We start from the raw sequence: 18,407 nt of genomic DNA on the forward strand, positions 1-18,407 counted from the left end.
TTTGTAGTTAGAGAAAGGTGAGTGGAAGCTGTCTGCATAATTAAGTCCTGGATAAGAGGATTTGAGGTCACTAGTCCTGTTCTGTAAAGACTTTCTCAGTATTACCAAATCTCATCAGACAATCTCAATATCCTGTACACAGACAGACTTCTCCGATGGCTAAAGGAGGCCCGGAAAAGATGTTTCGGAGAAGGTTTCATGTCCCTGTTAATGAATATGCTCTCTGACCTCATTTGAGAAACGGCACCACTTGAACTTGTACTGCTGTAATTCTGTTGTCAGAGCGGGTGAGTACCAAAGCCTCAATATATAGGCTAGCACTGCTTATATAACATTATGTCACCATGTTTTTAGTCATCTGAAATGTGAATTATACTCACTGTACTTTCAGTGTTAAATCATGGAGCAGGATGATGTTTCGCCACTGCAGCACTTTGTGGTGGCAAAGAGGACAATAAGTGCAATGTTTCAACAGCTGTTGGAGTTTGTTAGAGAGGGATCAGATTTTGTAGAGGGTAAGAAGAAATGATTAACTATTGCATTTGTGATTGATAAATATATTGCTCTTTTATTGTTTAAATTATATATATTTAGTAATTAATCTATTTAATTTACAAAAAGGTACCATGGTATTACCATGTTGTTGTTGTTTTAAATTGGAGAACACTAGTGAAAAAACTTCAGTTTTGGCTTATCATTTAATGTAGAGTTTTATTAATTACAAATGATAGGATCAGCATAATATTTTAAGAAAATGTTTATATGTTACAAAGAACAGCTTATGCTTTAGTGGGAGCAAGGAGCGATAACGTTCCATTGTTTCAGTTTTCCAAAATTGTAAAACTTAATTTTAATTTAATAAATTCCATTAAATTAGATTTAAAATCCCAGCATTTTACGTGTAGACCATTGTATACTTTTGGACTTGAAAATATCTATTTAGACTCATAAACTGATGGCAACATGTAAATACTATGGTTTCTTAGTATGCTAATTATTTAGTACCATGATATATATATATATATATATATTAAAGCCCCATGGTATTTCCATCTTATAGAAGCCTTATAATTTCCTTCGGGATGAATAAAAGTATCTAATAATCTAAAATGCAAAGAATTTTTTCCCATCAAAACACTCCAGTCCATACTGTCACAGGTTAGCGTGTCCAAGAGAGATGCATGACACAGAATGAACGATAATATAAGACAAGCACAGTTTAACAAGCACAGAGAAGAACATAACACCAATAACATAACTTTAACAAAAGACAAAGGACAGAGAAGAACTGAAGGTTTAAAGGCCCAATGAAGTTATTTGAATCGCGCAACATTATTCAATGTGTTGACGTAATTTCCACTGAAACCGGAAGACGGTGCGACAAAACCCTTTTTAAAAAAAAATAGCCAATAGCATTTCATTTATCAAGTCAAGTCACCACATTTATATAGCGCTTACAATACAGATTGTTTTAAAGCAGCTTTACAGTGATAATAGGAAATGAACGCAACAAAGATTGTTTTGGCTGTGCAGCAGATCTAGAAGGAACTCATTGTCAAGCTTAAGTACGTTTTTAATTGATTCATTTCTGTTGTAAAAATCATTAGTTATTAACTTAGGGGCCGCTTATACTTTTAATGCGTTTTAATGTGTTTATCACAGCTTGGCCAGAGCCGTTGAGCTCAGTAAAGCTGCAGTTCCAAATCTCTAACCGTTTCTCCTAATCTCCTCCATATTGTTTTAAAATATAGCATCCTGTGCAGAATTCAAATGGGTCCGATACGTTTTCTGGTATGCGCCAAGTCGCGCATATGATCCGCTCTGTATCGTGTCTCTGGACCGGAGCAGACTGTGCGCGCTGCGGCCACTAACGTGAAACCAAACTTCATTCGCCCCAATGCAAAGTATATTTACACTGTCTGAATCGTTCCCTATCCCCTATATCAGGGGTGGGGAACGTTGATCCTGGAGGGCCATTGTCCTGCAGAGTTTAGCTCCAACCCTGAATAAAACATTTGGCTGCCTGCAACTTCAGTAATCCTGAAGACATTGATTAGCTTCAGGTGTGTTTGATTAGGTGTTTGATTAGGGTTGGAGCTAAACTCTGCAGGACAATGGCCCTCCAGGATCAACGTTCCCCACCCCTGCCCTATATAGTGCACTACATCCCATTCACCATGTAGAAAATAGTAAATGTGTGAACAAGTGACCGATTTCAGCCGCAGCTTCAGCTTCTATTTATAATGTAGATTCAGATTCTAGAGAGCATTTGATTGGACAGAAAATCTGATGAGAAGCTGAAGTGCAGAGTGATGTCACCAAAGTCACTGATCCATATTGGCCGAAGTGAGAGATTGCATGTTTAAGTTTTAAATGCTTATATCTTCTACATGCAAATTTTGTCATTGTTTTGGAGCACACTAGCTTAGATAACAGTAAGGCTAGCATATTTATACTAAAAGCCAAAAAAATTCAATTATGACTTCATGGGGACTTTAAATACACAAGGGTGATAATCAATGAAACAGGGAACAGGTGTGTAACTAATAGATGACAACTAATAAATGACAAACTGAGGTAAACGTGACACTGAAAACTAAATACTAAACAAGACAGAAACTAAACATGACCGTGACATATACCCCATAATAACAAAGCAAAAAAAAAAAAAAAAAGGACATTGTAATAACTTCGTAAAACACTTTTTTTTTTTTTTTTAAACTGCAACATCACATTAACATCAGTATTCAGACCCTTTGCTATGACATTTGGAATTTAGCTCAGGTGTGCACATGTGGCAAATTCAATTGAGAACCCATTGGCCTCTCTAATTTATATTGGATGTTTGGAACAACCAGGGCTTTTATTAGAGCTGGACCTCGGACCAAACTGAGCAGTCGGGGGAGAAGGGCCTTGGTGACCAAGAACCCAGTGGTCATTATGGTCGCGGTCCAGAAATCGTGTGGGAGAAACTTTCAGAAGGACAAACATCACTGAAAAACTCCACTGATCTTGGTATTAAGTGAGAGTTGCCCAATAGAAACCTATCTATGTGTCCATGACACATGAATCCCACTTGGAACTTTCAAAAAACAAGGTTACACTTACAGAAGTAACTTTGAAACTACATGTCAAATAACTCATTAATTTGCAACCAAATGACAACTTGTTCTCATTGGAGTATTAGTAGACTGTTAATGTTGGGGTTCGGGTTAGTAGAATTAGTTGAAATACTTCCAAAGTTAGTTATATTCAGTAGAATGTCTGTTGGGGACCATCAAAATAAAATATTAAGCAGACAGTCTACTAATACTCTAATGACTTCTAGTTGACATGTGCTTATAGTTACTAGGGTATAGTTACTTATAGCAAAGTTACTTGAATGTCTAAAGTGGACTATCAAAATAAAGTGTTAAAAAAGCACCTTAAGGACTTTCCAAGCACCATGTCTGGAGAAAACCAGGCACTGCTCAATACCATCCCAATGGTGAAACATGGTGCTTTTAGACTGAGGGAATGGAGGAAAAGCTGAATGCAGCACAAAACTATCCTACTAGTACTGAGTTAAGGGCCTGAATACATTTGCAATGTGATATTTCAGGATTAAACAATAAATAATATGCAAAGCTATCACAAAAATCTGGCTTTTGCTTTGTCATTATGGGGTATGGAGCGTAGACTGATGAACTCTCACATGGACCTATCTCTTTATCAGCTGAGTCTGGTCCTGCGCTTTACTGTATGACGGTATTTGATATGTATGTGTTTGTGTGTGGTGCCCAGAGACGAGGAAGAGTGAGGATCTGGAGCATGTAGCGGAGGAAGAACAGTGTCTGCAGATCCAGGCCTGCTCCAGGAAACTAAGTGTCATCAAAGATGTGCTGGCCCGCAGACACATGAAGGTGGCCTTCTTCGGCAGGTAACACAACAAGTGGTCTAAACTTACTAGTATGTAAACCAAACAATGACAACAGGCCAGCAGAATGAAATGGATCAATAATGTTTTTGTTTTAGTTCTTCAGCTGTATGCATTGCTAATTTATACAAATAAGCAAGACGCCAAAAATTGAGTATTTGCGTACAGGGATCGCTCTCTTTTTCCCCCCTCCTCATTCATTTGGGTTTGAGCTACTCTTGAATCAAGAGCGTAAATGGAGAGTTTGTTACTGGATGCTATATGTTGTTTCTCAGGACCAGTAATGGAAAGAGTACAGTAATTAATGCCATGCTAAGGGAACGGGTTCTGCCCAGTGGAATCGGCCACACCACAAACTGTTTCCTGAGTGTGGAGGGCACAGATGGGGAACATGCCTACCTTACCACTGAGGACTCTGAAGAGAGGAAGAGCATTGAAGTATGACGCATATATTATGCGGTTCTTTATGTTTGTAAACTGGTGTTCATTTGAGATTATTATATTTAATGAAATTACTCTTCTTCTTACGTACTGGGACAAACCAGTTTAAAAATAAAAAAAATAGTTTCTTTGATGCTTAAGTTTGCATCATGGTTGTGAGAAGATATAATCACAATTACTTACAGTTAAAGCTATTGCAGACAATTTTGGAGAGGCTGCAATAGTCACCTCACGTCACCTTCATTTATATAGTGCTTTTTACAATACAGATTGTTTCAAAGCAGCTTTACAGTGATAACAGGAAATTAATGGAACAAAGATTGTTTTGGCTTTACAACAGCTCTAAAATAAATTCATTGTCTAGCTTAAGTAAGGTTTTAATTGATTCATTTCCATTGTAAAAATCCTTAGTTATTAACTTAGGGGCCGCTTACACAACAGAAAACTTTTAATGCATTCTGGCTGTTCATTTACATGACAACGGTGTTTTGGTGGCCTAAGAACGCAAACTTTGAAGTAGGTTTCAAAGTGCAAGTTTTGAAAATGAGTTTTGAAAGCGATACCGTCATGTTTTATCTCACATCTCAAGAAACTAACTTTATTTTTTACACAATGCAACGTTTCAACCAGAACCACAGGAAAGCTCCTTATGTCATTTTGACATTTTAAAAAGATAAATAACAGGTGTTTCCATATTGTGGTGTGATATGAATATTGTGTGATTTTATATCTTGTTGAAGCTTAAAGTTTGACTTTACCTTACAGACAGTCAATCATCTGGCCCATGCTCTACATATGGACAGGAACCAAGACTCAGGCTGTCTAGTCCGAGTGTTTTGGCCCAAAACTAAGTGTGCGGTGCTGAGAGATGACCTGGTTCTGATGGATAGGTATGGACCTGTCCACACAGGCTACAGGGTTGTCAGAGCTGAATAAAGGTTCAGCAGGATAGTTTGGCACATGAACAACAGACCTGGGCTGCGTTTCTCAAAAGTTTGTGAGCCTACAGAGATCATAAAACCATTGGCTACAAACAACTTAGCTCACAATCATTTTGGGATATGCAACCCTGGAGAATCGGTGCACATACATGCTGAATCTGATTCATGGAGTTCTACAAGGAACTCTACAAGGTTTGAGGTGTTGTGAAGGGGGGCAAGTAAAAGCACTAATGGTTTTGGAAGTGCTGCTCTAGAGATATCATGGGTGGTAACAGCTGAAACAAAAAACAGACACCAAATTGCCTGGTCTCAGATTAGCAATAAAGAACAGAACATTATGTGTAGTTTGATGTAATGTTAATGTCCTCACATTCCTCAGTCCAGGCACAGACGTCACATCAGAGCTGGACAGTTGGATTGACAAGTTCTGTTTAGATGCTGATGTCTTTGTGCTTGTGGCCAACTCTGAGTCCACCATAATGAACACTGTGAGTAGAAACTTAGCACTTTCAGAACTCCATTTACAAAATAAATCCGTGTTATATCTGTTATCAGTCAATATTAGAGTTTTTTTTTTTTTCTTTTTTTTTTCATTTATTGGTATCGGTTGGATATTTAATCCTTCAAACTTCCAATATTTCCTATATTTAGATGCTTCATGCTCATTTAGACTACATTTGCAGTCAACTTAAGTTTAAAAGCACTAATGATTAAATAAAACTGTTAAATGTCATTTTTAGCAAATCTTAAAATAAAGATCCGTTTTTTCATAGTGCACATTACAATGTTGTGATACTTAAACTTGTACAATTTAAAATAATTTATTTAGCAAAAAATGTTCAGATATTATTGTAAAGATAACTATCAAATTATTGACCAAATTGTAGTATTGCTGCATCCCTATAAGGTTTACTTTTATTATTTACCAAACTTGTCGCATTTTTTTCTGCAGTTTTTCATTATTTTCCCTTTTGTTTATTTCAATATTTCTCTCTTCTTTGAAAGGAGAAGCACTTTTTCCACAAAGTGAATGAGCGCATATCAAAGCCCAACATTTTCATCCTAAACAATCGCTGGGACGCATCTGTCTTAGAGCCAGAGTATCTGGAAGACGTAAGTTTTATTACCTATATTTATAAGTCTCAAGTGATTCACCATTTAAAACCACCACAGAGATTTGTGAGATTTCTGTAACATTTATCATTCCTCCGTCATCCATTTCAGGTTTAAAGGTTCAAGGAAATGAGATTAACAACACTTTAGTTTCATTAATATGTCATTCACAAACATAATGCAGACCTTAACAGTTGAGAAGTTCATGTAGATTAAAGGGATAGTTCACCCAAAAATGAAAAAAATGGTTTGAAGAATATGGGCAACCAAACAGTTGATGGGCCCCATTGAATTTTTTTTTTTCATACTATGGTAGTCTATAGTGCCCATCAACTGTTTGGTTGCCCATATTCTTTAAAACATCTTCTGTGTTCAGCAGAAGAAAGAAATTCATGCAGGTTTGGAACAACTTGAGGGTGAATAAATGATGACAGAATTTTAATTTTTGGGTGAACTATCCCTTTAAGAGATGAAAAGATATAAAAATGTATTGCATAGGTTTATGAACTATAAGTTGATTATTGAAAGTTTAGTTAATGGAGGTTTTTTATTCTGTTCATTTGTTTGCACTTCACTGCCCTTTTAGGTGCGGAAACAGCACATGGATCGCTGTGTCAGTTTCTTAGTGGAGGAGCTGAAGGTAGTGGACCTTCACAAGGCACCTGACCGCATCTTCTTTGTCTCTGCCAAGGAGGTGTTGAGTGCCAGGATCCACCGTGCCCAGGGAATGCCAGAGACTGGTAGGCTCCAGCGCTTTGGGTCACACAGTGCAGAGTCTACTGCTTTTGACACAGTTCTGGAGGGAGACCAGGAAAAACGAGGCCTAGCCAAGTTAAAAACGAGTGAAACAACCATAAAACACTCAGAGGCAGATGCTATTAAATCTTAAAGTGGCCCAATGATTTTGAGAGTGATACTTGAGGTGTGACCTGAAGTGTGAAAAAAATATGCACAAATGATGCTTCATCGCAAAATGCATCATTTCAGATTTAATTTGTTGGCTGGTAGGAACCAAATGGGGCATATGCTTTTTATTTAAAGGCGGGGCTTTGGCTGAAGGATTCCAAGAGCGACTGATGGAGTTCCAGAGTTTTGAAAGAACATTTGAGGTGAGAATGCTCTCAAACTGTAGTCACTGGCTCCAGGATAATCGTTGTCTGACAACGAGGCTGAAAACAATGAAGATTAAGAGGAGCTTGATGGAAACTGAGTCTTAGCCCTGTCTGTATGCTGTTTAGACTAGATGAGAATTTATGACAGCTTGACGTGGTGACGGTCTCCTTAAGCAAGCTGTTTTTGCGTTGATTCAGGCCATCTGCTGCTGGCTCCCAAATGTGTGAGATACTTGGTGTTCCTCATAGATTCCAGGCAGCCGTTTACCGTAGTGGCCAAGTTAGCGGATTTGAGTAGGTGAGCGTACCTCACATTCTTGGGAACCAGGGATGAAAATTCACAGTAATCTACGATGGCATTAATAGATGGGTCTGTTGTGATTCAGCCATGCAAGCGACCGATGACGAGAGTGAAAAGCATGTTGATGGGTACAGATAAAAATCGAACCGTTGGAATCTTGTTTTAATCATGACGTGATCCCAGATAATTGTGGCACAATGACGGCTCAAGAACGCGCTTCATGGATTCCACAGGAATTTATATCCCAGTCTGCCGTGAAGACCAAGTTTGAGCAGCACACAATCAGAGCCTGGCAGATCATTGAGTCGGTCAAGGCTATCATGGATGCCATCAATATTTCTTCAGCAGAAAAGAAGTGAGTTCCAAAACCTTGTCTGCTCTGTAATGGAGGGTCTCTGTCCAAGCTCCCAAAGACTATAATTGGTCCCACTAGTGAGGGGAAAGGGCAGTGAAGTACAAACAAATGAACAGAATAAAACATCTCCATTAACCATTAATTATGATAACTTTCATTAATCAACTTATAGTTCAGAGTGAAACCATTTGTTCTTTAGTATGGTATTCTTCATTGTTGTGTTGAAACGTTATTGTTGTAACCATTGGAGTGTTCTGTAAATCTGTAGAGTGTTCTCACTGGAAGAGCGTGAGGCTCAAATGGACCGGCTAGAGTTTGTGCGAAATCAGCTTAACTTCCTGACCGAGGACATCAAAGACAAGATAAAGGCCATCGCTGACGAAGTGGCTGCCAAGGTAACTTGCATCATCACCCCTTACAAAACGTATCATGGCAATCGTAGTGTCTGATTATGTAATCAGATTCCAAAAATTAAGTACTAGTAATTAGATTAAATAACATTTTTCTTTTGATTAAATGATTACATGCTATTCTCACAATGGCATTAAATTATTCATAATTCATTTATTTAACTTCTTTATGTTTTAAATGTTCCTTTCTAAAAAAAAGAAAGTATACTGCTTACAGTATATACGTTCAGAAGGTCTTCCAGGTTTGTGGAATTGCACACACAGACCAGACACTAGTCACAAGCCGATCACTGAAAACTGAGACCCACCACAGCAAAACAAATTTTTTTAAATATATTTTTTACTAAATATTTTATTTTGATTGTTTTATTTTAAATTTATAAGATTTAATTACATAATAGCTTTTCATTAGTCACAAACCACAGTCTATAAGAAACCCTGGCGTAATATAATATTAATTTAACATGTTGTTGTCTAACAAAGAATGGAACATATTTTCTTTCTCTTCATATTTTTTTTATTCAATATGGTATAAGATGATCATATTCAAATTCTTGATACTCAAAAACTTGATACATGTGTCAAGTCAAAAGTAATCTAAAAGTAGTCAGAATACATTACCTAAAATGAGCAATCAAGATTACATTACTAACTACAATTTTACATAACTGACTACAATTTGTAAGTAATCTACCCAGCACTGTATGTATGTATATATGTATGGTTTTAAATGCCAAATTACCATGGATGCAATCATACGAGATACCGTTTAAATGCTCAAACTGAAATGTTGGTCACTCAAATGTTGGCTAAAATACAAAATTTCTGTTCAAAATGTATTTTCCTCCTATTTTAGGGGACTCATTTCGTAATTTGTAAAACTGATGGTACATTTCCCTCCAAATTACAGTAGCTGCTAGCCTGTGAAAAAAAAAGTTGTCAGACTCAGCTAATATTTGAACCTCATGTTTTCTATGGTGTTAAAAAGGTCCAGTGACTTCTCCCTGCTGTTCTTCTAGGTGTCCAGTGCCTTGGCAGAAGAGATCTGTTGCCTGTCTGTTCTTGTGGATGAATTCTGCACTGATTTTAGCCCTGCCCCAAATGCCTTAGCCCCATACAAAATGGTGAGTTCTGTTAAACTCCTTACAAAAGTTATTTTATTTTAAGTCAGATTAGAAAGAATCATGGAGAGTTGATGAAACATGTACCAAAGATACCTAAATACATGAGCTTGGTTAAAGCAGTGCATTAGTTGTCATGTTCTGTTCACCGTTCATAAACTCTGAGTGACAGCTTGTCTGTGTGATCAGCGTAACAGGATTGAGGAGCTGGTGTCTTAATGTCCTGCTGGTCACTGCGCACAGAGAAAAGTTACTTAAGACTAGATACATTGTTCTTTCATCATGAGACTAATCTACAGGTCTTTACACAGTTTTGTGCCATCTTCAACTTCTGTTTAAAGACACAATGGTGCATAAAAGTCATCCTAAAACGTGAAAAGTTTATTATTTTATAAATATTATAATAACTCCTGTTTAATTTATTTCAATTATGACAACTCTCTAAATAGTTTTGGCATGTTAATGAATATGGCAATGTTAGTGTATTTAGTCTTGGTGGACCAGACCCCATAGCAGATCTAGGCAGGTGGAGGAAATCTGATCAATCAGAACTAGCTTACAGACAAACAATGAATCAGACTATTTCAATATTAAGCATGTAAAGCCAAGTTTTTTAATCTTAACCGATTGTGAAATCTGGGTGCATCATGCACTACAAGATTTGAAAATCGTGGTGCATCACAAGACATTCCCCTTTAGTCAGTAATCTTCTGCCTTAAAAACTCATCTTTGATCACCAAAAATACATACTTAAATGTTTTTTCCTTGAAAACATTTCTTCATGCCTTAAAAAAGCTTGAATGTAACTACAATCTTGCCTCATTTAGTATACGCGGTTCTATGAATATGCAAATTAGCCCCACCTCCACTCACTCACACCAGTTCAGAGATCCACTCGTTGACGATCACACATTGACCTGATTGGTTACAAGGTAGTTTGTGACGTCAGAATTACCAGCGATTTCAAAACGGGTTTCTGAGACTGTCTTTGGTTCACTGCAGTTTTAAGGAGAAAATACTCAGCAATGGTGTTGACTTATGAATTTGCACATTTGTCTTAAAGCATATTAAAAACACCAAATAGACATATAAACAACATTAAAAACTTGATTTTCACCACAGGGGGACATTATAATAATCTGTATGTATCTTGGTTTAAGAATATTTATTTAAGTTTTTTCAGTATGTAATAGGCTATAGTCATGTCTGTGTGCATTTTCCAGAAGCTTATGGCCTATGTGGAGGAGAGAATGGCCAAGAATCTGGACCTGCGCTGTTCCAGCACTATAAACGTCTGTGTGCTGTCGTCTCAGAGAGACATCATGGGTACACACTCATGCACAGTTTTCACTTCAGACATAAAGTCTCCAGTAAACAAGCTTTCCCTGGCAAAAGACACTTTAGCATTGACCGGCGCCCTCCTGTGACTCTCACACTAGACACCCTGCGTCCTCTGCTGCCCCCTGCTGCCCGAGGTCACCTGCACCTCCCCCACAGGAGGTTCACCATGACCTATGACCTGAACCTCGCTAGCCTCTGTGAACATTTTGTGGAGGACATCGACTTTCACTTCTCACTGGGTCTAACATCCTTGGTGAATCGTTTCCTGGGGCCTGATAAAGCCAGACAAGCTTTGAGTCTGCTGAACCACAATTTGAAAGTAACTTGATTTAATGATGTCTAATGACAAACGTATGACGTGTGAACAGGCCTAAAGTGACGTGATATGCTTCGTGCACAGGTCACCTCTTCCTCTGCTCAGACCCAGACCCAGGACGAGCTGGCTATCTCCATGGCAACAGGACTGGTCTCTCTCACATCCAGAGCATCAGTGGGCATGCTGGTCACTGCTGGAGTGGTAAGACATATTTGATTTAAAGCTTTTCATACCAGTAAGCTCATCTAAAAACATTGTAGAGTAAATAAAATTGAATTTTGTGATGGCATTTTTGGACAGGTGTGGCGTTCTGTGGGATGGAGGGTTTTTGTACTCTCTGTGAGTCTCTATGGTTTGCTCTACCTGTATGAAAGGCTCACCTGGACCAACAGCTCGAAAGAAAGGGCCCTGAAGCAGCAGTTTGTGGATTACGCCACTCAAAGACTGCAGGCCGTCTCACACATCATCAGCAGTGACTGTGGACAGCAGGTGCAACAGTGAGTGACCGGCTGAACAAATCATTTACTCACCTATAACACAAAAGATGTTGTTTAACAGAATGTTCTGGTTCTTTCCTGTCAAATTACAGTGAATAGAAAAGCCTCAAAAGGCATCCAAATCAAATGCAAAGTGGTCCATGTTCTGTTTTTCAAAGTATTCTGAAGTCAAGTTAAGGAACAGAATAACATTTTATGAGGAAAAGAACATTGAAGTATTGAAAATTAACTATTCCTTTAGTTTTATGAACCACACCTGGATGATTGCAGGCAAGTGTACAATTCGCAGACAAAAGTGAGAAGAGAAGCAGTAGCTTGCAAAATTCCATATGTCCGCCTTTGTTCTCTAATTTTTGTCCTCTACCAAGGACATCTTTAGTGAGTTTCTATGGAAGCACATAAGCCACAGTCTTAAAGTCCCCCTGCAATCAATCATTTTATCCCTTAAAACTCATCTTTGATCACCAAAATGACATAAAGCGTTTTTTCTATGAAAAAAAAAAAAATCTTCATGCCTTAAAATAGCTTGAATGTAACTCTACTCGTTGACGATCACACGTTGACCTGATTGGTTACAAGGTAGTTTGTGACGTCAGAATTACCAGCGAGGTTTTTGTGACTGTCTTTGGTTCACTGCAGTTTTAAGGAGAAAATACTCAGCAATGGTGTTGACTTGTGAATTTGTACATGGTTTGTCTTAAATCATGTTAAAAACATCACATAGGCATATAAACAACATTAAAAACTTGATTTTCACCACAGGGGGATTTTAAGTCGTTGTGAATCTTAAATGGGATATTCTGGGCTTTGTAAAATATTATTCCTAAAATACGGATACATCGGAGAAATTTCAGGGGCAAGAAAGGTAAATTCATGTCTATTATCAATAGTGTAGCGATGCTTGAAGTCACTTTCAAATTTTTTTAAAAATCTGCGTAGGAAATTTTTTTTTTTTTTACCTCACTCGAAATTGCCAATTGCATAGGTTCCTATTGAAATGATTAGGGGTCATCTGAATCAAATCAATGTGTGCAGTTTCATAAGCAAGCAAAAAAGGTCCATTGTCTATTGTGAATAGTGCAATGTTGAATGAAGGACAGTTCACACAGACATCACTTTCAAACCAAGCATCTGTCAAATTCATGTGGGCCAACTTGAACCAAACCTGAGGGGAAATCTTTAGCTCTCATGCGAAATTCCAGATCGCGCGAACTCGTATTGAAACTACTGGCTTTTATTATGCCACAAAAACTGTATGAAAGGTCAGCAGAAGCCTAGAGCTGAATCTACTCTTTGAATTTCCACTTCAAGCCAAAATTATTGAAAACCAGATACCTTACCATTAAGAAATTACACATTCTTACACAAACGCATGGCTTCGCTTCAGAAGGCCTTTATTAACCCCCCGGAGCCATGTGGAGCACTTTAATGATGGACAGATGCACTACAGACCCTTTCCAAAAAATTAGAATATCATGGAAAAGTTTATTTATTTCCATAATTCCATTCAAAACGTTAAACTTCCATAGATTATAGATTCAGGGCCCACAACTTAAACAATTTCAAGTATTTAGTTGTTTATTTGTACATAATTTGGGCTTCCAGCTCATAAAACCCACGAAAACAGGATTTCAAAAAATTAGAATATTACATGAAATCACACAGTAATTACACAGTGATATCATGGTCATTGAACCAGGTTTTGGTTCTTTTGGCAGTGTGGGCAGGTGCAAATCCTGCTGGAAAATGAAGTCAGCATCTCCATAAAGCTTGTCTGCTGAAGGAAGCATGAAGTGCTCTGAAAATGTCCTGGTAGACGGCTGCGTTGAGTGGACAGCACAGTGGACCAACACCAGCCGATGACATGGCTCCCTAAACCAACACAGACTGTGGAAACTTCACACTGGACTTCAAGCATCTTGGATTGTGTGCCTCTCCATTCTTCCTCCAGACTCTGGGACCTTGGTTTCCAAATGAGATGCAAAATTTGCTCTCATCAGAAAAGAGGACTTTGGTCCACTGTGCTTTATTAAATCCAGAGTCAACACAGCCGTCTACCAGGACATTTTCAGAGCACTTCATGCTTCCTTCATTCTCCAGCAGGATTTGCACCTGCCCACACTGCCAAAAGAACCAAAACCTGGTTCAATGACCATGGTATCACTGTGTAATTACTGTGTGATTTCATGTAATATTCTATTTTTTTTAAAACCTGTTTTCGTGGGTTTTATGAGCTGGAAGCCCAAATTATGTACAAATAAACAACTAAATACTTGAAATCATTTAAGTTGTGGGCCCTGAATCTATAATTTATGGAAGTTTAACGTTTTGAATGGAATTATGGAAATAAATAAACTTTTCCATGATATTCTAATTTTTTGGAAAGGGTCTGTAATATGAACAAAAACAGCAATTCATTGCCATTATAAAGCTTGGAAGAGCCAGGACATTTTTTTTTATATAACTTTGACTGTTCGTCTGAAAGGTAAATGTCATATACACCTAGGATGAGTAAATCATGGGCTAATTTTAATTTTTGGGTGAGCCATCCCTTAAAATTGTCAACTTTGCACACTGAAGGACATGGGCTTAATAAAAGGTAAATAACAGACATCACCTGGCTTTTGCAGCACTTAATCATGGCAGTGATTTTAAGTAAATATTTCATCTGCAGGCCGATGACAGCTGAAACGAAGACAACGGCGGACCTGCATACAAACATACTGAGACGTTTGAACTATTGGTTTATGCGATCTGTAGGATGGATGAGGGTGTGCGGGTGATGTGTGAAGGATATGCTTATCTGCGTTCTTGCAGGGAGATGGTGGCCGTCTTTGCCCGCATGTGCCAACAGGTTGACAAGAGCGAGATGGAGCTTGAAACTGAGATCCGCAGACTGAGCGCCAGGATCCAGCGCCTGGAGAGTGTCCAGAGACGCTCCAAAACCCTCAGGTAGAAGAGTCATGGTGTGCGTGAGAGAGACCGACAGCTCACTGTAGATAATTACCCTTAATTGGAAGATAATCCTTGTCAATTGTTAATTCTGTAAGCACAGGAAAGGTGCGGCAGCATCATACAGTATAACAACATTGCATGTTCGCTTGCTTTTTAATTTCTACAACACTAGAAATTGAAATTGTATTTTATGACTTAAAGATAATATTTCTTAAATACTAAAAATAGTATTTGTCCATCTTAACATACAAAGACAAAGTGAGCCATTTGGAGATTGATTCCTGAAGTGAACCCAGCAGGATTCACTTCTCTGCTAAAGATCAAGATTCATTATTCAAGTACAATTGCAAGTGAATTTATATTGGTCCAAAAAATGCTTTAAAAATATTAATTCTAAAGATTTTTAAATTTAATGTTGAAACGTTTTATAAATTATTAAAATAATTGCTTGTGTATAAGGGTACTTTTACACAACAACACAGTTACACAAAGTTTTTCCTTTGCATTTTTTGAATACAGACGGCATTGTCAAGACGATCAGCAAAAACGCCTATAAACGCTGTATTATGCATGCCTAAACAGTAGCTGGCGATGTCAACACTACGCACCTATGGACTGAGCTCATAAATACACATGCAGGACAAAAACTTGCACTTTGAAACCCTTTTTCAAAAGTGTGCGTTTTCAGGCCCCCATAACGCTCTTGTCGTGTAAAAGGTTTTTTTTTGAAAAAAAACGTGTTGCCCTTTTTAGTTGAAAACAGTGTCATGTAAACAGCTCCTGAGATGCATTAAAGGATTAGTTCACTTCAGAATGAATTTACTGATAATTTACTCACCCACACGTCATCCAAGATACGTGTAGAGCCCTTTGAAGCTGCAAGTCCACTCTATGGAGAAAAATCCTGGAATGTTTTCCTCAAAAACCTTAATTTATTTTCGACTGAAGAAAAGACAGACATGAACATCTTGCATGACGTGTGGGTGAGTAAATTATCAGGACATTTTAATTCTGCACTGAACAAATCCTTTAAGTATTTGTAAACCTCAATACATTCTCACATGCTTCAAAAATAATAAAGTCAAAGTTTTATTTGGTAACAGGTACCCTTGTTCTCAGTATCTAACTATGTAACCTGCAAAGAACATTTTAGAATGCGGCTTAAAATTCCTGCAAACACAATACTGTAAATACACTATAAAAAAGTAAATTGTTAAAATATTGCTAATTAACATTAAAGTGCAGTTTAATTTGGAGATTCAGGGGGCAGGGCTTTATTACATCAGAGATCTGTCACTGTGCTCACAGCTGATTCATTCAGTATGTTCACAATCTCGAACCAAGAACAAAACTTTCCCAACCAGTTTAGCGTTAGTCACTATGACAATAAATGCCTGTAAAAACTTTTCTTGCCCTTTAAACCTGGTTTGTGAGATGGCTCTCCCAACCACTCCAACACCGTAACACTGGCTCAACCATTGATGTAAGTTTCACAAACAGACTGAGGGGAGTGTTCGGGAATCTCATCTGGAAAATAAAATTGGAGACACTATTGTTAAAAAATTACACACTTCTGTTTTAAGTGGTCTAAACGATAATACTGGTCTCGCTTTATTCTCAGGCACAAAGCCACTGATCTGGAGTCACAACTGGAGTCTTTTTCAGCACAGTATCTGCAGATTCAACATTAACCAGAGCAGCAAGAAAGGAGTAAGACTGTCCTCCAGTGTTCAGCGCTGGAACAACCCAAATCTGCCGAATGAAGTCTACATTTATTTCATTTAAGTATTTCATACAAGCCTCGGGAAGCCAGATTTCTCACTGATAAAAACTCTTATAATATGCAAGTTAATAATATGCAGACAACCTCCTTGATGAAAAGCCTTTATTGGTTATGAGAACAAATAGTAACAGGTGTCACTGCCACTGCACAAATACAAATAAATTCTGGGTGTTAAAATTTTTTAAAATAACAACAATAAAAAAAAAAGATTCCACAGCAAGTGATCATTGTTTTCTGAACCAACATGAAATAATACAAATCGGTTTTCAATAAAGCAGTTAAAGTGAATTAAGAGGAATGTGTGTTAGAATCAAAAGGCAGTTTATGTCTGCTGGTTTTGTCCATGAAATACACACACAGTGAGGGACAGAATCGCAGAACTCAGAATTACTAAAGTGAATTAAAAACGAAATCATTTGGTCTTTAATCAGAAAGTTACGACATATGCAGGACCATCCAGGATCATTTATTTTGCACAATGAACAGAATATCCATAAGTGGATCTATCGCTAGGCTATATAAAATACATCAAAACCACTATGAATCACGCGCGCTTGCTTTTTGGTGAGCCACAATTTGTTTTAAGGGTTGGTCACAGTCTGTCACTGTTACTGTGCTTGAAAGATTGCACTTGGGTTATCTGTGTCCTGTGTGTTTACAAATGGAAACAAAAAAAAGCTTCCTCCTATGTCTGAACTGTAGCAAGTGAAAAAGCCATCACACGACAAACACTGTTTTGTAAAGGTGGTGCACTGCTTTAAGTTTTGCCAACCGACGTTAACACCTTTTATACAGCAAACATTGCACTACCTCTGATACACTTTCATTTTTAGAGTTGAAGGCAGGGTGTTTCTGTGTAGTATTGTGTCATGTGATTGATGTGAACCGCTGCAATAAGGAAATCAGCGCAGTAATTTCGATGTTTGGCAGCCTAACCACCTCAGCAAAAACAACCATGGCCTAGTTCCGATTCAGAAAAATGCAGCTCTTGCTCACTTCCTCTAACGACAAGGCCAGCACACTTGGAAAACCAAATGTTGCGAGGGAAACCGTTTTCAGAAAATATAAATATTGGAGGCTCACGTCATAAGTAATGCACCAAGTGCTTATCGTATCGCAGAAGCCGCATCATTTAAATATGATAGTTCTAAAACTTAAGCTTTAAAATGATTTTCACAGTTGGTAACTGTTCATAATGATTCAGTTCTCAAGTTGTAACTTCGCAAAGCTTTGCATGAACGCAAGTGAATCAGAAACCGTTCAGGTGTCTTTTGTGAACTGTTGAAGGAGCAAGCTGATTTCTTCAGAGTCAGCGGACTGTGGTATCGCTAGCACAGTGTTTGATCTTATCCATAGGATAAGGCTCAGTAAGCTAGCTGAAATATCCATAGGATAGTATGTAGCTTGCTCCTTACGGTCATGCTCATGTATGGACTAACTGGGAAGTTCGGGTTGAATCTGAAATGAATGTTCCGGGCTCAATGCAAGTTAAGGTCGAGGCATGGTGGTTAAAGGCACTTGCAACAAGTTTAAATCGAGCAGTTAAAAAAAAAAAAATACAATTTCAAAAGTATAGCATATACTCATGTTAACATGAGATTAAATGTAAGCTGTCTTTCCAAAATGTAACCAATATCAATTCCTGTCATGGTTATGAAAAGTCCTCAATGAAGAGGACTTTTATAGAAAAGAAGAAAAAAAAAAACCACCACAGGAATGATGTTGGTAAAGATGATTTAGAAAACCCAAATAATAAACATCTTTTAAAGGATGGATTAACAAGTGCTTCAACACAAATTTCTGCT

The 18,407-nt window shown here is 37.8% G+C and overlaps 1 protein-coding gene across 2 annotated transcripts; it reads left to right on the forward strand.

Moving 5' to 3' along the window:
• The first annotated feature begins 88 nt into the window (after positions 1-88).
• On the forward strand, positions 89-18,137 carry mfn1a (mitofusin 1a). Of its 2 annotated transcripts, none has more exons than XM_079877337.1 (18): positions 89-287; positions 392-515; positions 3,784-3,919; positions 4,192-4,354; positions 5,123-5,247; positions 5,678-5,786; positions 6,304-6,411; positions 6,998-7,151; positions 7,453-7,520; positions 8,058-8,179; positions 8,448-8,574; positions 9,609-9,713; positions 10,934-11,036; positions 11,150-11,370; positions 11,452-11,568; positions 11,668-11,864; positions 14,682-14,816; positions 16,441-18,137. In XM_079877337.1, the coding sequence occupies exons 2-18, from the start codon at positions 401-403 to the stop codon at positions 16,508-16,510; spliced, it is 2,175 nt and encodes a 724-aa protein (XP_079733463.1). In that variant the 5' UTR covers positions 89-287; positions 392-400; the 3' UTR covers positions 16,511-18,137. The 2 variants fall into 2 exon arrangements, with proteins under 2 accessions (XP_079733463.1, XP_079733464.1); XM_079877338.1 differs by having other exon boundaries at positions 117-287; positions 355-515.
• The last annotated feature ends 270 nt before the right edge of the window (positions 18,138-18,407 follow it).

This window comes from Squalius cephalus, assembly GCF_949319135.1.
Source record: "Squalius cephalus genome assembly, chromosome: 7".
Classification (NCBI taxonomy): domain Eukaryota; kingdom Metazoa; phylum Chordata; class Actinopteri; order Cypriniformes; family Leuciscidae; genus Squalius; species Squalius cephalus.

Excerpts from the sequence above, each read along its gene's own strand:
- mfn1a (XM_079877337.1), top strand. The coding sequence starts at position 401 with ATGGAGCAGGATGATGTTTCGCCACTGCAGCACTTTGTGGTGGCAAAG. Across the intron at positions 7,521-8,057 it reads GTTTTGAAAGAACATTTGAG|GAATTTATATCCCAGTCTGC; the intron begins GTGAGAATGCTC and ends TGGATTCCACAG. Across the intron at positions 8,575-9,608 it reads CTGACGAAGTGGCTGCCAAG|GTGTCCAGTGCCTTGGCAGA; the intron begins GTAACTTGCATC and ends CTGTTCTTCTAG.